General features: G+C 43.7%; 3 protein-coding genes across 4 annotated transcripts in view; 2 read left to right on the top strand and 1 right to left on the bottom strand.

Annotated features, from left to right (window-relative positions):
* LOC138180232 (14 kDa phosphohistidine phosphatase) overlaps positions 1–12,191 on the top strand; it is a 65,600-nt gene extending 53,409 nt beyond the window's left edge. Inside the window, exons 3-4 of the mRNA XM_069113881.1 lie at positions 10,130–10,257; positions 11,101–12,191. Of these exons, the coding sequence (XP_068969982.1) occupies positions 10,130–10,257; positions 11,101–11,193 (221 nt within the window). The 3' untranslated portion in view covers positions 11,194–12,191. The remainder of the gene's footprint in view (positions 1–10,129; positions 10,258–11,100) is intronic.
* LOC138180222 (phosrestin-2) overlaps positions 1–27,497 on the bottom strand; it is a 178,954-nt gene that overhangs the window by 52,774 nt on the left and 98,683 nt on the right. The window lies entirely within an intron of this gene.
* LOC138179820 (uncharacterized protein DDB_G0284459) lies at positions 17,962–19,602 on the top strand. Its single transcript, XM_069112961.1, has one exon. It carries the CDS (start codon positions 17,962–17,964, stop codon positions 19,600–19,602), a length of 1,641 nt encoding a protein of 546 aa, XP_068969062.1.

Here is a 27,497-nt window from a genome sequence, read left to right as displayed (position 1 = left end):
TTAGAACGGTCCGATCTAAATGGGAAGTTCAGCGTGGGTCATCGATGGCTCACGCGGTATTCAACGCGTTAAAGGACGTTTCGCGTGATAAAAGCGTCGTCTCGTTTTACAGTTTTCGTTATCCGCCGTTTCTTCTTCCGATTTCGCGGGATTACTTTGGCTTTTACGTCGCTGTTCTAGAAATAAATTAACTCTCCGGCTATGCGTTTCATCAGAGAGAAAGTTTTATTGGCCGGGCACAGTGATCCTCCGTCCATAATCGAGTAACCCGAGTTTTAATCTCACGAAGATTTACTTTTATCCTTTGTGTGCAACTTTCCACCTTGCAGATGGAATTTGATAATAGACACAGTTCTCTGACGTAATAATGCGCCACAGAAACGAAACGATATTTGTAATAAAAAGTTTTGAAAGTTTTCTTTAACCTTTCTCATATGTTCGAATTAAGAGCGTATCTTACTCGGAATCGTGGGCGCCGATCCAGATGTCCGTCAGAGGAAACGAGATTACGAAGTTTTACGTAAGCCAGTTGGAAAATCGGCTTGTGACAAGCCGTCGGCGAAAGTTAGGTTTACATCACTGCGGCCCATGGAACCGCCAAACTCGAACCATTCTCACGTAAAAAAAGACATCTTAATACGGACGGAACTTATTTTACTTTTCTCTCGTATCTTTACGTCTTTCTCTTTTGTGCTCTCTCGATCGGGTTTGTTTTCTGAATAAACACGAGCTGCAGGACACAGTTGTAAAACCTAACCCAACTACACCGATGGAAAAGTCGTTCGGTGTACCTTGAACCATTTCTCCTATCTTTGCTAGGTTTCTATTATGTAACAGCAAAGTTTGTTCAAATGCTCGTTCATCCGGTAAATACCGTGATTAATCGAATGCATTGAAAAGCATCGTCCATAAGACGAGTTTTCAACGCTTCGGCGATTTAATTATCAGCAAGTATTTCTATCGATGGATCAAAGTGTTTGTTCCATTCTCGGCTGGTACACGCTCGAAAATTTTAATCGATTCCCAAGGACGTTAAACAAATTGCGCTAGAACAGATTATCGCGAGTACAATCGCGATCAATCGTCCCGTTAATTGCTTCTTACGGCGAAACGTGTGTCTCGATGGCGTAATCTTCTTGGATCCGGCTGAATAGATTATCGTCATTAGGCGATTAGCACGGCGCGGATCGTTCGATCGCCCGATTTAATCCATACCTGTTATTTTTCATAATTTTCAGAGATCAAGCGAGAGTTTGAAACATAAACTGAAAATGTCGAGACTGTAGGGATGTTGTTGGTTTGATCGTTTGTAGGAGAGTGATCGTAATCCTTCGACCGGTAGGTTGACTTTTTGCAGAATTTTTCGGCGGTAGCTTGACGAGTGTTATTGTACGTCGCTGTATATATTATCGGAGATGCAAAATTCCGCGCAAGTCCTCCAAACATTTATGATTGAATTTGTTTGCAAAATATAAATTTCACGCGTGGGCGAATTGAACCAAGAGTCACGATAACCTTTAATCTTGTAGATGAACGTTGATTCTCGTCCGATGTATTTTAAATTGCAACTTCGCTCTCGTTGGTATAAATTTCCGGGCTCTCTAAGCGACCTACGATGTTGTTTCCAGACTTCGCGAAACGAGCCCCAAAATTCTAGCAAACTTATTATCGACCGAATATCCGTCTTTAATTCACGACCGACATTTTCCACTCCTCGTTTCACGACTTAATCAATCCGGTGAGCGTGTCCCCTAAAACTGCTAATTGCAAATGAATATCGCCAGAGTGCTAGTGGCATCGGACCTTAATTTCGAAAATTTGAAAGCGGCATTGAGCGTGTCGCGGGCGAATTCACATCCCAAGGACGGCCATATCCCTTCACGGTTACAACCTTTCTCCCTTGCTCGGGATAATGAACTTGAGGGCGATGATTATACCGTCCTAATTAACTTCCTTCGACCTTTTTCACGCCTACAAACTCGCTCGCCGATAATTGGACCGTGGTTCGAGTCGGCCGAATCGCAGCGTGCTGCAATCGCGTTTGCTTGTCTCTCGATGAAACGTTTTCGACAGGCTGGTTGGAGCTACAGCACGGCGGAGTGCAAAATTCTCGTTCGACGATTTGCTTTAGTCGAACGTTCGTAAACGTCCATGCGTAAAAAAGAGAGAAAATCACGGCGATTCCCGAGTTGCGCGATGTTCGTTCGCATGGCGAACGAAATCAACCAGTCCATTTCCTTGTCCCATTTCCTGTTTTATTTCATTCTCCCGTGGCAGTAGCAACCTTGGAGAAAAGGTTGCTACATTCGCGGTGGTTGTCGATGGATGGACCGGAGATTCGATCGTTGTGTCTTCTCTTCTGGTTTAATCGTGGTTTTTCATCTCGTTGCGTGATATTTCGCCGAAAGGACGATATTTCATCGAATCGCGTGTGTAAATCGATGCCATAAATCTTGAGTCGCAAAGCTGGAAGCTCGTGACAGCGAAATTGACCCGTCTCACCTGCATAAATCAGTTGCGCGTTTTCGCGCTGCAGAATATCGTCTGGCGCGATTATCGAAACTTCTGGACAGGTTTTCATCGTGGACACCTTAGACGTTTTGCCGAATGCCATTTTGATCAGATAAAATGTCTTTTGTTGCTTCGACTAGCGACTTCTTTTTCGTAGAGAAGCCTACAGTTGCCATTATGATAACATAACGACATCCACGAACTCATCGTTCGCATTTACTGATACCTTTCAGATATAGAAGTCGATAAACGTTTCGAGACTGGTACAAAAATAATTAAATCTGATTTTTCCTGTTTTCTCGTATTTTATATTTGTAACGATCGAAGCTAACATGTCTCTACATTTTTTCTATACGAACATGGGTACTTATGACACAACGAATTTGAGATTGTCTAGATCCTAAAATCCTGTTTAAGATCTTGTCTAACAAATGTTTGCGAATAAATTTTGAATAGAACCACGTATATTATCGTATATTTACGACGAAGGATCAAAACAGATTTTTCTGCTGCGGAAACCAACTCCAGCGAAGCCAGAGCTCTTTCACCTAGCAACCGGATGCTTCTCGGCCCTCTACCTTTACCGTGTTTTGCACTTAGCGATTTACCCGGCCGTGCTTTTAGTACCCACTGAGAGACCGAGATACCCCTTCCTTATCGATTTCTGGTAATTTCCAACTCACCCCATTCACCCTTTCTGACAATATTGCGGCTGATATATACAACGTACATTCACGTCGTCGATCTTCTGGTGGCCTATAAATGCCGTTGTGCTTTGTAACGACATCACTCGCTACAGCCTTTACTTTAATCACAGATTTACGCATCCACCGTCCAGCGCCTCCGGATCCAGCGATAGTCGGATCGAAGATGAATTTTTTAACGAAAGAAAAGTCGAAAATCTGATTGATAGTATTTAGGTATGTTATGTCGCGTAAGACATCTGCACTCCATCCCTCGCTGCTGGACAGCCGACGGTCTACGTACCGTCACTCCGACCCTCGATAAATCTAAGGATCCACCATAAACCTTTAACTTTTAACTTCATTGTGTCAGCGTATGTTTTTCGGTCAATCTGTCCTGAAGGATTTTTTAATCCTAGAAATATTTTCGGTGCACGGCTGGTTTTCAGAAAAGTCCTTGGGTTTATTATGCGCTCTTAAAAATTGCGGGAGAAAGCGAGTAGTGATCTAACGAAAAAGGCGGTTATTTATCTAACGGAAAATCCGGTTTTTCCCTTAAACGATGACACCAACTAGCAATATTGGTAGGAGGTTTTCTTTCCCTCTCATCTCTCGTTAACATTGACTAGAACAACAATGGACATCGCAGATCGTTGCCCTCACCTTACTAACGAAAAGTGCGAGCAACGAATCCGCTTTCTTCGTTCAAAATACCACACCCACACCGAGCTTTCCTCGGAACGTCAGTCTCCTCTACTGCTACGTCAACTACAACTAGAAACTCAACTATTCCTAAACCTTGTTCGACTACCGACGAATATTGTGCAAGTGTATCGCATCTTCATACGCCAAATCATTATCTACCACGTATATCATACGCAACGGTGTAACTCTTAAGGGGGTATTCTGGTCTAGAAATTTGAAAAAATCGAAAAATTTGTTTTTTTCATATTTTCAAAGTTTAGACATTCAAGAATATGCCCTTAAAAGGATTTTTCAAAATTTCAATTATTTTATGTGTTACAGCCATTTTTGTGACGCGGCGTCTGCTCCGGTCTGACCGGAACAAATGAATAGAAGACGGTAGACGTCCGAGTAAACTTGTCTCAAAACTTTAAACGCGTTTTTCTCGAAACTACTTTTTTCGAGTTGACGTGCACGATATCTCAAGTTCTAACGAACCGATTTATTTTAAATTTGGTCTGAATATTCCTTATATACTCCTCTATCGTCCGGATCACGCTCAGCTCAAAATCTTTAATATTACTATTTTTTAAACGTTCGGAATTGTCAAAAAAAACGTGCGAAATAAGAAATTTTTTTTCAAACGGCCGTCATTTTGTGAAAAAATGTTGTATTGACTTTTCCAAGATTCAAACGATAGCGGCATCCATACTAATTAAGAATCTGTTCGCATTTTTTGTCTCAGATGACTAGAAGGGTTGATATCATGCACGCCACGACACCCCATTTTTTTGGCAGCACCTACTTTGCCAGCTCTTAACCTTATAAATATTGAGTTTTTTTCAGTGTATTTTTTACGTAATCTCGATATATCAATAAACAAATGCTAAAAAGAAGGATAGCAAAAATATTTTTTGTTTCGCTTGTACAGAGCTTCAAAAATCGCCCGAAATTCATGCCTCTAGACCGGAATACCCCCTTAAGTGTTGAAAATATACAGGGTGGTTGGTAACTACAGTGAGATCCGTTATAACGTACCGCACGCGTACCGAGCGAAAATTCAAAGTCGATTTTCTCGAAAACAAAGCCTCAAACGAAAAATTTTTATTCTATAATTTCGACTTCTTTTTTCGCGTAGAATCACCCCCTTGTACCACCAGTTACCAACCACCCTGTATAGTTTATAACCCTGTTAATCGCAGCGTTATACCACCTCAACCACCCCTATTGTCTCAACGGAAATCAGGGGATCGATCTATTCGCGATGTCGATTATTATAATCGTAACGGGAATTTACGACTCCCGTTGACGCGTTTCCTCGCGATTGCGTCTCCGCGCGATTGGTCGAAAATACAAGGTGGATGGTAGAATTTAGATGGATGTTTCACTTCAAAATTTGTAGACGGCGAAGCGCGATTCGCCGTGTTAACGAAGTTACCATCTCAAACAACAAGGAAAGGCTGGCAGTATAATTTTAAGATAACCAAATAGTCTTTTCGCACGAGAATTATCCAATACCGACCGTGTAGTCCTATCTTTATTTTTCATTTTTATTTCTTCATTATTCAGCGTCGACGTACTCGGGTCGTTTCCGCCTCGCGTCGAAACTTGGAAAAGCGGAAGCACGGAATTAATGGGATACGCTGCGTTTAGATGGGTCAAGATAAACGTTTTTTCGTCAAGGTTTTACTACGGACGGGACGTGGTCGCCTCGTTTGTCACGCGTGTTACCAGTCTCCTTCTATTCTTTTTTCTTTTCCGGTTCTTCGTCCAATCCAAAAACGATATCGATAGCATCGAAGAAAACCACTCGACAACGTTGTTCTCCCTTTTTTTTTTTAAATTTACTGCACGATTTATAGCGATATTTCATCCCTTTCAATCTCAAACCGAGACCGAGCTTTTTCGTCGATTCTGTGTCCACCGTTTCTGTGAAATTTATGTGCGTCGTCTGAACGTCGGACAATGAAATCGTGTTTAATATGCACGGGTGTTCTGTCATCAGCGATACCCGCGAGTATACAACCAACGTCAACAGAGAACCATTCTTTTGTCACGTTTTCTTCTTTTTTTTCCCTTCCCTTCCCGGATCTGGATAATTGATTTCCCGCTATTCAATAATTCCCTTCATTTATTTCCAGTCTTCACGTCTAACTTCGTCCCGAGTTTCTTCGTAATTATTTACGATCTCTGGTTTACAAACTTCTTTGTAGGACGTGTGTGTTTCACAGCGTAAGGATACGACAAAAGTTGTTTTTTCTCCAGGGTTAACGAATATTACAAAGTACAGTCGTCCTACAAGGAAACGATTTCCATGCGAAAGAAACAAGGGTCACGTACGAATATCCACAGGTCTTGGCGAAATTTTCATTCGTTTCGTATCTTCTTCCTTTGGAAATCGAACTATAATATAAAACCTTCCTTATCGAAACAACGATGGGAATCGGATTGGCAATCTGGATTCTCGTTGCATAAAGAAACACACGTGTTAGCAGATAAGGATAGTTTTATTAAAGAATGATTCTAGAAAGCAAACAATCTGTGCGTTTGCAATTCGTTTGCTCGATACTGTGTTTACTATGCAGATTCGTGACATCGATATTGCGCAAGGATCAATGGAAAAGATAAATACGACGCGCTCGTTGAAATTAAACGAGTTCATTCGCTCGACGTCGGATTCAATTCTCTCAATGATGCGACGTTCGCGTTCCTTCGAAATGAGAATCTTTAAAAAAGATCTTTAAAAGAGAAATCTCGCTGATCGTATCGGAGTAGAGATTACGATCGTGTTCAAAACGGTCAACATATTTGGTAACTTAGCGTGTCTGTTGATAATTCGCCGAGAGATTCCAACTTCCGCGTTCCGTTCGGATTCTCCGCTGGGAGAATTCGATCCGTGTCGGAACTTCGGATTGCGAGCGTCGCGACGTGTTTACGTTTCACAAAGCTCGTCGTGACCACACGCTTTGATTCACCAGAATTCGACTCGGTAACGTGGTTTTCGCGGAGCCAGTTGTTCCTCCGTGAAACAGAGAATTTCTAATTCTCGCTCGAATCTCCAACTTTCTGGACCGAAGATTTCCTCAATTCCGAAGCTTTCCCGCGCTTTGGATTAACCTTGCTCTTCACAGAATGTGTTTCATTGGTTTTAAAGTACCTTCGTTTTCAAGTATTTTACTTCCGTTAGTCTACGATGTAGACGGTAGATTGGGTTCTACGGGAGATATAAAAATTGTTGGAACCTTGCCAAGAGTCCCAAATCCTTAAACATAGCTACAGGGTTTATTTGAAAAATTATAAATTTTATATATCGTTTTTAAGTTGCTTAAATATACAGAAGACGTATTATTGCATACAGCATATAACTTTTACCGTTGTTTCGAAATTATGTTTTTACTTACATCTGCCATAAATGTGTAGAGGATTGTAATATAGAATAACAAGAACTTGCTGTTGCAACGCGTCAGATATATTTAAAAGAATGAAATAAATTAGTAAATATAAATTGTTGAAGTGGCCACAACTTCTATCATAAGAAAACTCTACATCTGGTCTTTTTTAGTTTTCTCAAGCACCGAAGCCATCGACAGCGTGTAGACAAAAGACTGCGACGAAGACAGACCATAAACAGTAGACAGCTAGCGTGCGGATCTGGACCAGCTCAAATTGTATTCTTACTTATAATTACACTTCTATTTAAATATATCTTCTGCCTTACAATTTATCCACGAGTTTTCTCTGTTTACACACCGAATAACCTCGACATAAATAATGGCGGGACACGCCCGTACAAACGTATTCGACAAGACAGTGTATAATTGCTCGCTGATAACTCGTAGGTATTGATCGATAATTCGTAGATACTCGGTATATACTGATTCGCTCGCGATCGCGTTCGTTTATTTGTACTGGTCGGGGCAGAGTCGGAAAATTCAAATTCGTCTTTGTTCGACGGTTGCACGCAGCGGCGACATTGTTTTGCTCGGAATTTATTTATTATTACATGACGTGCATCCTAACGATCTTGATACTCCGAGACGAAACAACAACGTGATTTGAATCGTCCTCTACTCACGTGCCGCTACAAATGCGTAAAGTCCACAACGTATCGTCCATAAAGATGCACGATGAAGCGAAAGTTTAGCCGAGCCCCAATTTTTACTTCATCGTCTTCAAAGCGAGTGTCTTAAGAGTGTCACGTAAATTTTAAGGGTTGGTTGATGAAATAAAATAACTGAATCGTAACACAACTATTAATTTTATTTTAATTAAACTTTATTACGAATTCAGCAAGCACAATGTAATACACGCTGAATTAACATAAATCACAATTCACTCCAATCACGTTATGTAAGACTTAGTTACAATGATACGTCAAGTACGCGACTGTTACAAGGGTAGAGACCGGTAAAGATACGTTGACTATTCTGAGGATACAGAATAAGTAAGTCTTACTGACGATACAGTGTCCGAGGAAGGCTAGGGGTGGGTGTGTCTGAGGGCACGGGACTATCGGATTTGTCGATGACAATTTTAGTTAAGGAAGCGAGGGCAGTAGACACCGTCTCCGATTGGATAATAAGACGGTTGGTGGACCAGGAAGGGTTTTAGCCACCCTCGCGAGAAAGTTGCTAACGGAACATACCAGATGCGAAGAAAACCATCTTTCTGTGCTAACACGTGGTAGACAATAAACGTAAAAGGGAATCTAAGACAAGAGATACTCGCTTGGTCCGAAGGACCTTAACTATGAAAATTCCAAGATCCTTGGTGGGTACTTAAGACTATCGAGGGTACGCGCCAAGGATGTGCAGACACCTGGGTGCCATCCTGTTCGCGGTGTGTGGCCTGGTCTCTGATGTGAATTGACGTTGCAAGAGACACGACGCGTATCCACCAACGTTTGCAACGAAGCATCCGGAGATTATTGCGATGCATCGTGCAGGCGTACAATCTATTCGGTTATTCCAAGACTTTATTCGGTACGTGTGGCGCAAATTATTCCATTAGTTAGTCACGAACGAGACGGAAACTTTGGCGCCGTCACCGCGAAATTAAACAGGGAACCCATAATGGAACCTTCGTTTCGACTTCCGACTGGAAATGTCAGTCGTTTTGGATCGTCAAATACGATGGAAATGTTGATCTTCCATTTATATATATATATATATATATATATATATATATATATATATATATATATAACTGGCGATCGTACGGTTATTTAATTTCTAGCAATCAGAAAGATATCGGTTTTCCGTTTCATCGACGAGCGGAGATTGCGGAAATGAATTTTCGCGCGAGATATTGCACAATGAGAAATCCAATTTTTACATGGCAAACGGATACGCGCAAAGGGAATGGTCCATCGACTCGATGTTCATCCTCAAACCTGACAGATATCAAGCTTTTTATTTTCAAATTTTGTCACGTTTTATATTTTTTGTTTTTATTTTTTATCAATACTCTGGACGGTCTTTAATTTGCCAAGTTTTCAAGTGGAATAAAATTTCTCGAAGCGGAACTAGTATACGAGCTGTAAAGATTTAATCGGCGCATTATGCGACGAAACGACTGGATCGAATTCCCTTTCGTTTCGTTCGTTGACTGCCTGTTTCTTTGTTTTAATGCCTTCGTAAAAATGTTATCGTCGTTGGATTGCCTCGGCCAGTTATAGTACTGGGCAAAAGTTTTCAACCGTCTTAAATGTTATTGCTTTTATAACGACTAAACATGTTTATCGAGAACGCTTTACGAAGCTACTACTATTTTGTTAAAACATATCTTTACGAGAGAAAATTTTTCTTCACGATGTTACTCGTAGATAGAGAACGTTTAAGATTTATTTGTAACGCGATGAAGATCTTTCGCGATGATATCGATGAAAGTTGGATAACTCTAACGCTAATTCGAAACATTAAACTTTAACAAAATTTGAAGAAATAGTCTATACATCGTTCTGATTAACGGAAGATAATTTCCTCCTGTTTTAAATTAAAGTAAGAGCAGGGAAAATTAGTGCAAGAGTATGCTCGTGTACTAATATTTAGATAACGAAGCAGCTCTCGAGGCGATCCTTGCACCATCGTTCTATATTATTTATTTGTATTATATATTCCTTTAAATATGTACTTAAAGATATGTTATTATACGAGAAATCAATTTAAGAAATAGAAAAAGAATGATAATTAAAATCTTGACTCTTAAATTAACCTTCGTACTAATCGCATCCTCTTTCTTTGTTGCTTTAGCCAACATTTTTAACGAGGTTGCCGATCGTGTGGATTCGATTCATTATTTGAGCTGCAAGTGCCACGGGGGTGGAAGAATCGAGCACGACCCGGACGAAAAGACCATCAAAGTCTACGGATACTCCCAAGTAAATCCAGAGATTAATGAGTTCTAACGAACTTCTCTGTCTAGCTCGATCTAATCGGCTAACTCTTCGTTCTTTTACATGCTACTAATTTCACACCTACCAATGTTCTACCTTCAACATCGTCCACATCGACGCTTCTCTATCAGGCTCGTGCAACTTTCTTCTCGTTATGTAATTTTACTCGCGTCTAGAGCCGGAAAACTCGTCGATAATACGAAGATAATACGAACGAAGATTTTATTACATCCATGTATCGGAAAAACTTCGATAAAGCTAATAAATCGTACAGATTTTCTCGTTAAGCGAAGCTCAAGGCTGAATCGAAATTAGATGAAAAGTAAATCCGCGAGCGTGGTAGATAAAATCGAATTTCGCCTGAAACTGTGTTTGTATGGAAAACTTGGAGCGCCGATGATCATTCACCGGGTTCCTGATCTTAAACAGCCGATATTGTAGACTAATTATTCCACTTTGAAGACTGGGATGGAGTAGGCGCGAGATGAGATCAGCGAAATTCGCATAAAACCTTATCACATCGCAACCATGATATTCGATGGGTTGAACGAGGTTTATTGGGAGGGGCTGTGGACTTTGGAAAAATGGCTTTGCCGAATCTGGTCGGAGAGACCTCGAGGGGAAGCAATTTTAACGCTGCCTGGGGGTACCGTGTCTTTTTTTCTTTATTCCACGAATCAGAGTGGAGTGTACTTTGGAAACAGATCGTTTCACGTCGTCCCTGCGTTTCGTGGATTAAAGCACTGTACGGAATTCGTAAACCGGGAAGATCCACGGTTTACGACATCTCTGATAACAGAAACGAAAAAAAGGCTGCTTTATTTTCAGGGCTTTGGGAAGGCGGATCACGAAGTGACTGTTGGTCTACTGAAAAAGAAGTACCCCGACTACACGATCACTTGGTCCGACGATGGATATTAGACCGAAGAAGGATTCGTTCTGCGCGTCGCTCAACGAGAGACGTATTCAAACGCGTTAAATGTATAATTTAATAAAGAGTTTCTATGGCTTCTATTACCGTTGCCTCGATTCTGTACATTTCCTATTTAGCGGTAACACGAGCTAATACGATTTAAAACGTTTAATTCTACGTCGTTTAATTGCTAATTGCGACTAACAATCTAGTCGTTCGAATGGCTACGAAATTAATTTACCGATGTAACTAGTTCTAATTGATAATTCATTTGATTCGGTTAATTTGATGTCGTCGAGCTTGCGTTCTTTCCTAATTAAATTAGTTTGGTTGATAAGCGTTTCGTTGAACGATCCGAACGCGAGCTATGGGCGAAAAATTCGAATCGGAGCGTTAAGTAAGAACGTGAAGAATAGAAAGATAGGCGTGACGTTAAATGGAAGTTTGCGTGCTGGTTTACGAAATACCGAACTGTCAAAAAAATCACTGTGTTCCTTAACTGCTGTTTGCGTTTCCCTATGGCGAACGTAGGAATTATCACAGACGATTCGTCATTGATTGTATCACCGAGCTACGAAATAAACGTGACATTTGTAATGGCAACCTACCAACGTCTTGCTCCTTTATCGATGTAATTCCCAACAACTTTTGTATCTGTCGCTGTTCCGTATTCCATACCCCAGGTACGCGAACGCGACCTCTGTTATCATCATCAGGGATGCCTGATATCAGCAGTCATCCAAGGACAAGCTGCAAGACCTCCAAATAGGTCAGCCTCTCCACTATGTCGAAGACCAGGGTACAATGTAAAATAAAATAGAACCCGTATCATTGAGTCTTGCACTTAATTTCTTCTTACGAAATCTCGTGCGTTACTATTTCCATTGCGTTAACAATTCCTAGCGTTACCATTGTATTATATTCGTATATCTCGTAGCATATAAGATTTGTAATAGTTGTAGCAATTTTACATTCTTCATTGCTGAATACAAGATTTTGAACAAAAGTTCTTAACACTTGAATATTCCATTCGGTTCTTATTTTTATTTCTTTTTCGAGCAACTAGAAACAAGTGGAAATTATAGATTCGGTGCTGGCGAATGTGAATCACGAGGACCATCGCTCACAGCCCCTGAACGACGCAGCAGGGAGGACATATCTGCATGCCGTTGAAAGCCATTCGTTGGCCAGAATTCTGGACCTTCGTTAGCTGCCTTTTTCGCTAAGCTAATTTCGGCAACGGCTCAGTGGCGAAAACGCGTCGTGCCGGTCGTACAAATCAATTTAGAAACTTTTTCGTTGGCTGTACGAATCCACTGTCGCGGACATATCCTCTGCGCTATCCTCTGAGAATCGTAGAGCCGGCCAGGATAATAGGGATTACTCGTATCGCCTGTCACAGAGAACGCGGTAACTCTCGAGTTGCACCAGAAAACCACGTCTGCTCCAATTCCCTGAAAACTACAGTCGAACGACGCACACTCGAGTCTGCCCGCCCTCCAGGATTTTTGCATAAACGATTCGGCACACGATATAAATCTTAAACGACGCCCAACAATGTTCCGCGCCTATTACCGGGCAACCACCCGTGTGGCCGTGCTGTACGATCGGCGTGCAGGCGTCTTACCGCGTGTTCAACTAAACGTTTGACCATATCGCCTCGTGGTCAACGGATTGTAAACTCGTAACGTCCGTAAGGAAATCGCCGCGAGAAAATCCATTCTATGCTGATACAAACTGGCCGGCCTGACCCCTATACCATTTCTGTGTCGCATACGACGTTATCAATTCAATATACCAGTATCTTGTCGGTGTTATAAAGATCTATATCTGTATAACCTTTTTTTTCAAATCCTCCATATGTACCTACATATATATATATATAGTTTTAAAACGGCTTGCAAATAGATTTACAAACATAACTTACAAGTATTTAATTACAACAATACAGTAAAATTTGCAGTATGACGTATATAAGTTAGAAAGTATTGTATTTTTGCGTAGATTAATTATTTTTAAATATTATTGTATAAATTGTTAATTTGTATAAATATTATAAAACCAGCGGCATTACATCAATTACGTTATATTGATATTAACGATGGAGTCGCGCAATTTGTATAATTTACGTGCTTCTACATTACTAAAACGTTTCAATAAACGTTTGGTCAAACTTAATCAACTGCTTGATCGTTTAATGGTCTCCCCGGCGATCCTAGAGTGACCAATCCAAATGCTTTAACGAGAAGCAGCGCGGAGGAACTTTGAAACAAAGTTTGGAAACTCGAACCTCGAAAAACAGCCCTGGTCAGGATTAGATTAGTTCGAGGAATTTGTTAAAGATTGAGAAAATTTTCAGAATTTCTGCCACATAACGCGGACACAACGTGATGTTTGAAGAATTTCTTTGAAATTTTTAGAAGTTGACATTTTTCGGCTCCTTTAAAAGTTATAGACCAACAACGACGATTTCGTACCAGGAGAACACGATGGCATAGGAGGTGGCACAAATTCTTGGAAACGACTTGGATACTCCGAGTATCGCAAAAAATGCAAGGAACGACGTCATATCGCTATACTCGCGAAAATTCTAAAAAATGACCTCAAATTCTCATAATTTTCGAACATCTACAGACATTTATTTAGATTCGTTTATTTGTATCCTCGATGAATATTCGCAAAGAAAATTTAAAGTTTTTCTGATTTTTGTACGTTTCACTTATTCTAACTTGCGAATGTAACAAGGAAGAGGAGTGGAAGATGGACGGAATTAAGGATAAACGATAAGACACTCAAGACAAAACGATAAAGAATATTGGCTGGCACCGATAGACTTCAACTTGATTCAAATGTCTCGCATCTTGGTTTATCAAAAATGTTAGGGATCTCACGGTTGACGAAAGATTCGAGTAAAATCTCGTTCGCTTATGTAAATCATCGCAAAGCGATCTTCAATTTGGTCGAGCGGAAACGAGCGGAGACTCGCTAAGACATACGCAAATGGGAGGAATGAGGGTGGAAAGCGGACGAGCACTTGTCCGAATTACGTCTTACAGCGAGCTTCGATGTGACGTTAATTGGTAATCGGTTGTGTCGTAACACAGTTGGAGTAGAATCGAGTACATCGCAGAAGCAGAGAATTCTACATTTCATGCGCGAAATGTCCTGTTCTATACCTTATTTAATTTCATAGGAGAATTTAGTTTCAATTCAAACCACTACTGTATCGAATCGATAATGTTGTACGCGATACAAATATGATATAGGGCGAGCCACAAAACGTGGGACACGGAAAAGAATCGAACGTCCGGTGTCACGTTCATTCTGCACCTCGTCGGTGATTAAAGTTCCGATTCAGTCGATAAAACGTTAATTTGCGTATCTGCGACGGGACAGTAACTCGATCGATAAAATAATATGCAAGCTCGGCTTCGCGCTATTTCCTTCCAACGATAATGCAGGTTACTGTTTCGCGTGCTTCGTTATCGACCTAATCTACGATTAAGTATGCGTTTGATACGTGTTTGCCAGATGGCTGCATTTGAAAGAATTCTTAAAGGCGCGTATTATTTAAACCTTCTTTCGTGGTTCTCAAAGAAAGACTCCTTGAATGGTACGAAATAGAAAAATTCTTCTTCGAAATACATACGCGATTATGTGCGTATACACAATAGCCTCTCGGATCCATTGCAAACGTGTTCATTGGAGCTACGATTTTGTTTTTCCCGATGCACACTGTCGAACGATCTCGGAAAACAAATGCAACGTTTCACTTGGTAACCGGACCCATTAGTCGCAATTTGGACATGTCAGACGCCCAATGAAGGCGTTACAAAAATTTCCAGTAATACACCAACAGGAATAACAATGTTTTCCCGGGCCGCCAAGTCCATCGTGAAAACTATCGGTCAGCGAAAATATCATGCTGGTGAAGAGAACATCAAGGTATCTCGAATACTATAAAAAATAAATCTAATATACGACGCGTCCTCGGCTGAAAGACATCTCTCGATCGGACGATTAGCAGTTAAAAAATGGAAAATATCTTCTCATACTCGAATCGTTTGTACAGTCGGCGGTTATTGGAGGCGCAGGGGAAGTAGGACGATCTCTCTCGCAAATGTTGAAACAAACCTCGAAGCTCGACGTACTCGCACTTTATGACGTGGCCGCGTTAAATAAACGATATTTAACACCGATGCAAATCAAGAACTTCAAGGACAGTAACACCGCCGCAAATACCGCGGTAAGATTTTCATATTTCCTTTATCTTCTTTCTCGTAGATCGCCTTCCTACCGAAATATCTTCAATTGAAATTTCCAACAGAATTCGCGGATGCTGACGATGCTGGAGAAATCGAGATCGAATAAGAGCGGCGAACATCTGCAAACGTCATACTTCTCGAATCGTGTGTCAAATGCAAACCAGGTAATTCAACGTTTTCTACTAATATATATACAGAGATAAATAATAAATAAAATAAATAAAACAAATAAAACAAATAAACGTATGGTATCGTACAAAGAATGCTACCGACGAGCTCGTCAGAAGCCTGCGTCAGCTGCCAATCGCCGAGGAATGCGCTACGAATCAGTTTGCGAGACCAACGATGGAATCGCAGGTAAGAATCTTCGTTTAACGCGTATTTCACCGAAGGATTGACAAAATTTCGATCGAACACGTTCGCATCGTAGATCCGTACTTGAATCGAAGTCGAGTTTCGCGCGTATTAATACGATTTAAACGCGATCGCGCGTCTCGTCCACTTGTAATCGCGTCGATGGCGACCATTGGATGAGGAGGAGGATAGGGATGAGAAGCTGACGAGGCGGCGCTAAAATATTCCACCGGTTGACAGAGTTTCGTGTGATTTTTATACTTCGAAATATGGTCGAAAAGAGCAAAGACAAGTTTGCGCGTTTATATTCTCGCGGTGCAACTCGACGACCACAGAGGATCCGAAAGTTTGATATACAAGCAACGTTGCGGAGGCTCGAGTCGACGCGACAAGTTAATTTTCCAAAGATCAAAGAAGAACGTCGATTAGAGTTCTGTTACGAAACAGAAGGTGGTAGGAGCAGATGTAACTCGTAAAAAAGAAAAGGAAGGGAAAGCATCGAGGGATTGCTTTTGCCTCGAATCGTTGCTCGGCTAACGGCATGCGGATCACGTTCGTGCGTCGCGCGCCTCTTTTTGCCATATCCCTGTCCCCTAGAAAATGCATCATGACGAGAGACGATGGACGGGGCTTTGAACACGTTAAATCCGCCAAATAAACGTCCAAGTATTTGTGATGTTACTTAACCCTTTCGCTGTTAAAATTCCTAAAATTCCTTACGATCGACCATCGCGTTACGCTTCTTTGTTGTACGAAGATTGCCTTGGAGAAAGTGTTAATCCTTCAACAGTGTAGTCGGAGGAAATATAGCCAAAGCTTTAATTTGCTCGATTTATTCCATTCTAACGTTTGTTGCTTATTAGAAAAATGTATTTTTGCGTGTGTGACATAAAGCATGCGGGTAATCTTGACGAAAAGCGTTAGAGCAATTGGTATATTTGTTCGAAAATTGGAAAAATATTGGAATTCTGTTAACACTCTGACTGCCACGTTGGTCGTACTATATGACCAGTCACGGTTTCTCCTGTGGTCATCGGTGACCGGTGCGCTTCAACTTCTTACAACTGTAAAAATTGTATGAAAATCGACAGTTAGGGCATTTTCAATATAACCGATAAATAGAAGATACTTTGAAGTAAAACGTGTCCCATTTAACGATTAAACATTTTTATTAGAGCATCGATAAAAAAAAAATGAGAAGGGTAATTTACTTTGAGGGGTAATCTACGAATATTATTATAAACACAGCTTAGAAAATAATCGTAAATGCTGCTGTATGATCATACAATTGAAGTTAGAAGTGTGAACACACCTTATTATTATATATAGAACGAGCAAATACCGTTTACTAATATCTTCTACACGTTTCAACGATATATTCCGCACGTTTTGCTTGCGACGAAATAACAAATGCGAATGTTTTGTTGAAATAAACGAAGCCTTGTTACAATATGTCGCTATCGACCGTCATCAAGGCGCCACGGCGGTCATCCGTGACCACCACCAATAAGATAAACGGTGCATCGGAGAGGAACGTTGTCTGACATCATCGATTTATTATTATTTTGCCATTATATGCTTTGAACAATAAAAATACTCGCGTGGCGTCCTGAGCGAAACGCGTGATTTCGGCGTGGCAGTCAAAGCGTTTAAACGTAAAGAGTGTCCTAACACTTTTCGTGTATTCTGAATTCTTGATTATCGAACGACACTGTTAAAGGGTTAATTACCATCCTCTATCCCCTCCTTTACCTCGAGGAATTATCTAAAGAGAAAAGTATAGAAAAGAGATGTAAAACGTTTGATGGAAAGAACCAACGACCTTGAAATCGTCTCTCCGTCTGTTCTCAGGGGAACCACGCGTGCGCTAACTATCTGCGAGGTCCTAGAGTTCTCGGTGAAATGGGGCCCGCTACGTTCCAGCACAGTGGCCGCATCGTTTCCGAGATCTGTAGACAGTTTCCCGATTTCGTGAACTACTTTACCAAGATTCGTTCTAATAACGACGACGTCGCTTCCACGCGACGATGGTACTCGAACATCGCGCTATCTTGCAACGTTAAAAGCGAATTAGACTCGAGAAGTCCGATCGCCGAGTTTGCCGCACATTTCGAGAAAGCTTGCGCACGGAGAAACACGGAGAAAATTTCTATGACGATGAAGAACGGCCACGCGCTAGACAGAATGGACAACAAGGATCGTTCGACGAAGAAGGATGGCAAACAATTGAACGCGACGTCGTCGGAGCAAACTATGAAGAAGAAATTGTTTAAAGACAACGAGAATCGAGCGGCGATGCAAAGGTACGATCGGAAGAGAAACGAAGGGAGAAAGTGTAACGAGTCGAAGATCATAGAGAAAACGACGACTAAAGTGGAAAAACGATCGAGCAACGTAGAGAAGTCGAAAAACTGGACGATTCCAGCTGCTTTGTCGGACAAAAAGCCTAAGATGTTGTACGGTTTGGTTCGACAGAGACGCAAACCCCTTACGAATTTCTTCTCGAGATTCTTCGAGGTTCGGAACAACGACCTCGCGGACGATTATTACAGCAAGTTGAGCGGTTGGAAAATCGACAGGATCGATTGCGCGGCGAATCAAAAGATACTGAAGGAATCGAGTCGGGATAAATCTCGTAGAAGGAGGAGTAGTTATCGAGAGAATAGATCGAACGTTTCGACTTCCGTAAGCGATTTAGCCGCTGGTTCGTTAGAAGGAACAGAGAGCTCGATGATCGTGGAGAACTCGAGATCTCTCGAGCAATTGGACAATCGAACGATAGTACAACGGTCGACAGAGAGTTCCAGTTGCGACATAATCGAGGGAAGAGCAACGACAACGAGCAACAGCGAGTCGGAAAACGATACGAGTGAAAATGAATCGACACAAAAGATATCGTCTAAGATCGCCTTATTCCTGGAGAATTTGAAGATCAACGGACAAAGATCGCATTCGCTATCGAGTCTGGTTTCCTACAATCTCGAGTCCCTGTTCACCGACGTGGAAGTGGCACCGATTTCGAACCACCCTGCCCCAACGTCTATTTCGTTCTCGTCCAGCGACAGCGACTGCAAGTTGTCGATAAAAGATAAACTGAAGAAAATCTGCGGCAAGAAGAAGTCGAAAAAGGAAGATGAAATATGTAAAAAGAGAAAATGCAAAGTGGTGGATGCGGCTAAGAGTTGCGGTAAGAAGAACGAACCGCCAGCGTGCAAGAAACGAGACGAGTGTAAGAAACGAGACGAGTGCAAGAAACAGCCAACCTGTGATGAAGATGTGCAGGATCCCTGTAAACCTTGCAGATCGGAGGAACACCACGGGCCAACGTGCAAAAAGTACAAGGAGGAAGCGAAATACGATCCTTGCGACAAACTTTGGAACGACGAAACTCACGGGCAACGGTGCAAGAAGCAACAGAAGAAGAAGAAGAAGACGACGGCTGATACGTGTTGCCAGAAGAAGGAGGAGAGTTACGATACGAAGAAAAAAGAGAAAACAAAGAAAAGCGAGAAAGCTAAGTGTCCACCGGTAGTTCGGGCGCCAGGATGTCCTCAGGACGACGATAAATCGGGTGGAACCGGACGTGGATCTTTTCGAAGATACTCTACCTTCGACTCGAAAATTAACGCGAATAATGATTCTGATTGCAAGGATATTTGTAAGACGGACGAGTCGAACGACGTTTCCATCGATTCGCAGCGTAGTCGGCAAGAAAAGACGAGGAAAGTTGGTCTTCTCGACTCGAATGCCTTTGACGTTTCGTGTCGTTATCGCGACGAGAACTTCGGAAATTATTGAACGTCGGTTATCCAACCGCGAGTTATCTCGCGTATATTTGTCCCGATATCTTGGAATATTCGAACGAAAATTATATGTAGCGTGCGTGAAAGTTGTAACGTGAATAAACGTATTTTTCGAAAGTCACGTATATAGTTCGATTCCATTTTATCGACGCGCGTTTCTTTCGTACACCGATTGTTTAAAGAAGGTACAAAAAATCCATCTGTGTGCTTTGATTTTAATTCCAGCCGCAGGTTACGCCAGACACCCTGGCCAGACACCATCGGAACGGTAACGCTGTCCAAGTAAGTTTCACAAAAAAAAAAAAAATTGTTTAATACATTACAGTTTATCATCTCTCGAATCGGTCGCGAGCACTCGATAACGATTATCGAGCAGCGCGTGAAACCGTGACTCGTCGCTATGGCTCCACCTCCCTTCTGCCTCTTCCTCATCTCCAAATTTAATCGTGAAAATTGAAAAAAAAAAAAAAAAAGAAAATAAATCAATCGAAAATGTCGGATCATCCTCTCTCCCCGCAGAGGGCGAGCATCGGTTCGCTCGGAATCAAGGGATCGAGCGCGCGAGCCTCGGACCGAAGAAACAGGGGCCCTTTGTCAATGACCTCTAACTCGATCTTCAACCACGCCACGAAGAACCAAATCCTCGACGGTCTCGCCAGGTCGTATCGAGACATGGTACTCTTGGAACAGGACAGAATCAGCAACGACGACTACTTCCCCCAAGGCGAGGAATACGAGGACGAGATTGGTTTAGACTATGGCCAACTGCAGAAAGAGTTCCCCAATAAACGCGTTTCCAGAGACGAAGACATGGACTTGCGTCCACGGAGTCGTTCGTACGATGGCACGTCGTTTAAGGATCTTTTCGAGTCGTTGTCGTTGAAGAACGACGCATCGAATCCCCCTAGTTTAAGCGTTTAAATGGCAACCACTTGAAATTCATCGAAGATACGAGACATTTGTTGCCTATGCGTTTACCATCGTTCGTCTAATACTACTATAGAAGATCGTCGATAAAATATCGTTTCGCCGCGGATTTCGCCTTGCGATCGTGATAGCCATCTCCTTCGAAAACCGTCATCCTTTACTTTCCATTCGTGACACGCGTTCGATTCAGTCGTGGGCGAAGGAGGGAGGTGGGCCAGAGGCAAGGCGTTTGCAACGAGCGATCGGAGGAGAAACGAGAGACCTAAGCAAAACGCGATATGATGTATCCAGGGTGTAGGGAGAAAGAGGCGGCAGCTACGATTGGGCGAGCCGGACTGCGGCGAGGATCCGCCGGATTGGCCGATAAAGAGCCCTTGCCATCCGCCAAAGGGCCCCTGTAAGCCCATGGGTCCACCGGGCTATCCCGCGAAACCGAAGCCGGAAAAGAAGCCGTTTTGCGTTAAGTGTCCACCGAAGAAACCGTGCAAAACGAAAAAATGTTAGGCGTTGGGCGTCACGCGCACCGAGAGACAGAGGGTACGTGGAGATAGCGGCGGACTAAACGATCCTCTATCGATCAAAATCTCTGTTGTCTGCATCGTAGGCCAAATACGATTTAAACACGCCGTTGCTGAGGCCTCTTCTCAAGCTTTCCACCGCGATGCTTGGTAACTTCCGAACCAGAAGTCGATACTCTTTGGGATCGTACGTTCTTAATGGGCGCAGTTGGGCGTCGTCGAAAATACCTAACGCGAGCCTGGCGTTCGCGAGGAACTTTACCGCTACACCCGCCCTATCGAAGGGTAGCGAGAAGATCGTGCGTTCATCGAATGGATCGACGAGACGCTTGTGGCAAGAGCAAGCGAGATTCTTTCGAAACGATTGCATCCTGATGGGCAAAGCGCACGGCAAAAGGCCACCTCGTCCTCCCTCCAAACTCTCTTCCAAGTCAGTTCCCGATTGTAGCGAAGGCCAGAGTTCACGGAGAAGGTCTTGCAGACAATCGTACCAACGACAGAAGCCGTGTATCCCACAGGATAAATGCGTGCCACCCGCTCCACCGTGCTCTCGTCCACGTCCGAAGAACCCCAAGTGTCCCCAGCCTGAAACACCTTGCCCACCCCCTTGTCCCATGCCCTGTGAAAAACCCGTGGAGAAGAAGTATCTGCCGCCGAAGATATGCTATCGAAAGTGTCCTCTGCCTCCGAGACCACCCAAGCCTCCGAAGTGTCCCAAGTGTCCAGCTCCATTGCCGCCTCCACCGCCACCCAAGGTACCTCGACCGCCCAAATGTCCGCCACCCTGTCCGCCACCTCCCGCACCACCGCCACCCAGGTGTCCAAAAGTGCCAAGGTGTCCCGAATGTCCACCGCAAAGAGAGTGTCCGCCGCCACCGCCTTGCGAACCTTGCCCTTGTCCGCCGCCATGTCCTCCAGCCTACTGTCCGCCTCCACCACCCTGTCCACCTTGTCCACCACCCATTCCGTGTCCCAGACCGCTTCCTTGCCCACCTCCCCCTCCACCCAGAATCTGTCCACCTTGTCCACCGTGCGCGGAGTGTCCCAAACCTCCACCCTGTCCACCTCCGCCACCGTGCAGGCCTTGCCCCTGTCCTAAACCGCCACCGCCTTGTCCATGCCCGAAACCCTGTCCACCTTGCCAACAAGTCGCCAAACCGCGAGTCTCCTGTCCCAAGGACGTGCCGTCTTGTCCCAAAAATAGCGGGAGAAATCCGCGAAAGAAGAACCGAAATAAGCCGAGGAAGAGGGGGATGTGTACTTATCACGCAGTATCTAGGTTCGCGCCTCTGAGCATCGATTACAGAAGATTCCACGTCGACTCGACGTTACTCGGTTCGTCCGACGAGTCTAGAAAATCCACAGCGAAACCACCCAGTTGCAAGGATTTGGAAGACATTTGCGAAGACAAGAGACGCAGCTGCGTGAAACCTTGCGAGAAGAAGCCCGAGAAGAAGAAGAAGAAGAAGGACGTGTGTGCCGGCAGAAAGCCGGTAAAATTGCGGGAGAAGAAGAAGGAGAAACAGGACGAGTGTGACGACAGGTGCCTACCAAAGGGAAAGTGCGAGGTGCCTGAAGTCTCTAAACCGCCGAAAATGGAATACGGGCCGACTACTTGCCCAGCCCCGAAGTTTGTCTCGCCTAAACCCTGTCCGGAAATTCCTGAGGCAAAGTACGAAGTAGAATCGTGCGTGGAAGTTCGAACGCCCGGTAAAGCGAAAAAAGAAATCTGCGTCCCGCCGCCTCTTCCCGAACCACCGACGGAACCGGTGATTCTTTGCCCTTGTCCACCTCCACCGAAAATGCACCCTGGACCTTGTCCTTGTTACGACTTAAAAGCGGTTAAACCGTCCAAGCCGACGCTGCCACCGTGTCCGCGCAAGGAGAAATACGTTTGTTGCAAAGATCCGTTTTATTGTCCACCGGAGAAATTGGAGTGCAAGAGGCGCAGGCCTTGCGATCCCAAGAAAATGAAGAAGAGGAAGGAGAGGAGGGACAAATAGCGCAGGTAAAAGGCTTTCTATAGCGTGGCGCTTCTGTCTGCCAAGTTTCAAAATATCTGGTCTGACTATCCTACGCGATAAAATTGTCCATCTTCGAACCGTTGTAGCTTTCTGAAAAATAATCATAGAACGATCGTTAGGCGACTGTGTTTCGAAGCGAATCCTCGGATTATTATTTAGGAAGCTATAAGCGGTCGAGAGACAGGCGATATTTTATTTTACTGCCCCGCGTGTAATACTCTTTTGACGTTTAAACTTCTAGAGAAAGTGAATATCCGGACAATCGGCGAAAATGGAGAAGCCAGAAGAGGATCGCAGTTTCTCACGGGGTCTATCTGACGTTGATTTCCCGGATCGATGTTCGTCAACGATATTTTCAGTCGCTTCGTTCGTTGGCTCTCGCTTCGAGGATCGATCTAGCGCCGATCGAAATTGTCCTTCACCTATTTGGCCTGCCTGTGACCGCTGGAAAGATCCGAGGAGCGAGACGCAGAGGGCGAACGAGCAGACTTGTTCGTGTGTGTTCTTTGTCGCGTGCCTGACGTCGCGCTTTCGTCTTAAATTCATTCGTTGCGCCGTCGAGTCTCGTCACGTACAGCCCCGACAATCGTGAGGAAGGTGAAAAGCCGTCGTACAACGTGGCAGACGTCTCGAAAATTCTTCGTCCGTTCGTAACCTCGCTGGAGGGTCGAGCTTCGTAACTCTAACCTCGGCTGGAACGACGAATCAGCCTCGTCGGCCACGCGACACTCGATACACATTCGATTATTTTTTCTAAGAGAAGTGCAAGTCTAAATTTGGATAGGCCTCGTGGCCGAGTACTGTCGATTCTTCGTAGAGAAGATAAAAGGACACGAGGATGATAGTCGCGTGAACTAGGCTCGGGAAAACGCAGCAACAAAAATAATCCGTGTAGTACTCGTCCCTGTAACTTGATCCAAATGCCACGTATCTCAATCGCAAGGCGAACGTTCCGCCAACGAAACGGAGAAAATTGTCGAATAAATCCAATAGCGAAAAGAGATTCTTTTTATTTCAATTAACCATCCGTACTTTATCCATCGGACGGACGAATGTTTAATTCTTTTGTCGAAACGCATCTTAGAAACGATCATCGCGGTTATAGATTCTTGCAGAGTTTCTACGAAAATGCTCCTTCTAGTTACTAATTTATTCTTAGTAGATATTTATGATCGATAACGTATGCGTGAAGAGCGGTGAAAATGTTAACCAGATACATTCGCGTCGATACAACGTTAGTTCCTAAGCAACCTTGTACCAACAAGAAGATTGGACAGATTTTTCGCCAGATAACCGGCGAAGGTTGGAGAATCGAATTCGAGATCTGGAATGGTCGCGTCGATGTCCTTTCTGCGACGCGCGCGATCCGGAAACGATAAATTCCTCGGTCGATTCAACGAATTTGCGAGTGTCCGATCGCGTGGGCTCGTCTGAGCAATAGAGCACGCGGAAGGAGAAATTGCCATCAAAAGCGGTTCGTTACAATAATATCGACATTTATATACGAGTTGGCTCCAGTCAGAGGAAACGAAAGTGGGGAGGGGGGTAGAAAGCAGGATGGAGAAAGAGGGAAGACACACCGGGGTTCTTATCATTTTATTATTGGGGTGAGCAGCCCTTCGTTCCAAGAACGACGCTTTACTTTTACCTTCCATTGTCTGTCCCCTCTCGTAAAGGCTTAAGGGCCGTTTCCAAACGCTCGATTCGATTATCATCCGTGGATTCTCTTTCTCGTTCGTTCCAGACGCTTCGTTACTTTCCTTCTCGTTCTACCACTCTTTCCAGATACTCTCGAATTTATTCGTACGTAAAACATATTCGATAATCGTTCGACGAATCGAAGCTTCCTTTCAAACTGTAGCCCGACCGTTCGATAAATCTGTTTGATACAGTCCCAGTGTCGTAAAAATGATTACCGTATAAACAACGTTAAAAGAGGATCACAGTGTTTGACAGAGGGCTGTTTGAAATTTCTCCCAGCGGATCCCTTCGATCGGTCGCGATCTCTGAAGCGGGGGACGCTTTTGCCCGAGTCTGTACCGCGGCAAATATCGCGAGTATTATCACGGACGTTCACCGTGATTGGTCGGATTCGAGGGTGTCCTCTCTTTTTCCTCCCTTTCGTTCGACCAATAAGTGACGTTTCCATTGGAGAAAGGGCCCGAAGGAAGGGAGCGCGACAGAGAACGAGAACAGGGGATTGAAGCGTAGCTGAAGGAGACGATGAAAGAGGAGGAGGAGGAGGAGGAGGAGGAGGAGGAGGTGGTGGAGGCGGCGGAGAAGGCAGCAGAGGGTGTTTGGGGTCGGGGGTGGTCGCGAGGGTGGAAGCTGCGAGAGGGCAGAAAACTCCCCGCGTGGAAGAGAGTCGAACAGGTCGAGGCTGCGGATGGAAACGAGCGGGATGGATAAACTTCGAAGCGAAGCGAAGCGACTGTCCCCGAGGCTGATGCATAATTCAGGAATCGTCACCGGCGAGGATATTGCCAATTTGGCGTCGATGAAAATACGATCGGATTTGTCGGCTACCCCAGAATGGCTCGTCCGACGTACATCCAGTGAATTTAACACCTTCGCCCAACGTGCCGCCAGCGTACCGTGCGAAATTGCATCGGAGCCAATCGCCGGATCGCTCTAATATCCTCCTTGCTTTCACGCCGTTCTCCCCGGTTAATGGCTTCCCGTAGGGGCGCTTATCTAAACCCCGACGTTGTCCGCTCTTCTTCCAGATCGAGATTCGGCACCCGTGCACCTCCAAATTTCCCGAGGATCCATGAGAATTTGCAAACTAATCTTCACGGGGATGGAAACGAACTGTACGCTTTAGAGCGTTGTAAGGCTCCTTGTACACGAGGGGCACACAGTTCCTTTGTTATTTTATTTATCGAGTTCTCTGGATATTTTCGTTCGCAAGATCGTCCGACGAGAAAATCGTTTGGTTTAGCAAATTAATCGCTGGAGACATGCAGATCGATTTTCGATGAAATTGATGTTGATATTTATTGATATAAAAACACGATTACGCGTGTCTATCTATTTTCATTAGACCGCTTTAATTCCAGTGTTAAAGAAACGTAACCATGCGCACCTTGAAGATGTTGTCAAAAGTTACGTGATGTGCGAATCTCTTCGTATAAATACGCGTTACATTGTCGGAACATAGCATCGAATAGACACGACTATAAAAATGGCACGTGCTCGTGTGCGACTGACCCAAGTACACAATCTTTTCAACTATTTCGGACAAACCTTTCACGCCATTCATATTTCATCCCTAACTAGGATTTCCATTTTCGAGAAACACTTCCTTCCATCCTCGCTGATACTGATCGATGGAAGATTATCGGTTCCTCGTTGGTTTTCTCGTGAAGATTTTTCGAGGGTGTGTCGCGCGGCTGCCACATCGGGGGGATGATCATTGAACGTTCTACGATTTTCCACGAACACAGGGATGCCCGACTGCCATGAAATATTTATGGACCAGGACCACCGACGTACAGTCACGATGAAAAGAATACATTCGCCGTCGATTCAATTTGTCAACGCGCGCCGTTAATTACGTTATTATACGATCTTCTTAGATTCTGAAAGCGCCCGTATCATCAATAACCCATAAATACTTGTCTCGCCTCGTTGTCTCCGCGATGAAAAAATCTCTTCTAGGATTATCGAACGATTACGATTTTTTTTTTGCGATGCGTCACGATATACTAGGAAATATAATACATATAACCGCACCAATCATTTTGATCTTTTGCATTTGCGATTGCAGAAAAGCGGTCGGTTGGTACTGCAGAAACTCGTAACTCAAAGATCTATATCTGTTTTATCTACGATACTTGAAACACTGAAAATTCCTCGTCACACTCTTCTTAAAGCTGTCTCTTTACTATCTTAATAGGAAATACAGGAATACATACGTGTAACTTCGGCTTATTTAATTGATTGAAAATCGAGTCTGGAATATAGATCGGTCGGTAAAACAGCAAGTATCGATCGATTCGAAGATTTCTGTCGTGCGACCGTCGATCATTGGCGATTGCTTGCGATTCGTAATCGATAGAACCGACCGATCGAGAGGAACGGCGACCTGGAAAAAGCTTGATCGCAAATTTATTCGTCGGACAGAGTGAGGGCTCGCTGTCTTGGCCAGCGGGCACGAGAAGGCGGGAAGAGACCGGGATTTATGGCACCGGATGCGCGAATACGGTGGAACTTCCTTGTATCCGGTTTGGCGAAAACTTTTCTCTACGTACGCCTGTTCCATGTTTCCCCCTTTTTCCTACCATCCCCTCCATATACAGCCTAGAAACGCAGTTCTTTTACCCTCCCCCTCCTCGTTGGAATTTCTATCGGGATCAGCAAAAAGTTTGATAACGAGTAAACGTTACAGTCTCTGTTACCGACATAAAAAGTTGCTGTTT

This window comes from Bombus flavifrons, chromosome 5 (assembly GCF_040668555.2).
Source record: "Bombus flavifrons isolate JBK064 chromosome 5, iyBomFlav1_principal, whole genome shotgun sequence".
NCBI classification, from domain to species: domain Eukaryota; kingdom Metazoa; phylum Arthropoda; class Insecta; order Hymenoptera; family Apidae; genus Bombus; species Bombus flavifrons.
The sequence above is the reverse complement of the archived record's forward strand: the minus strand, read 5'-3'. Positions and strand labels throughout refer to the sequence as shown.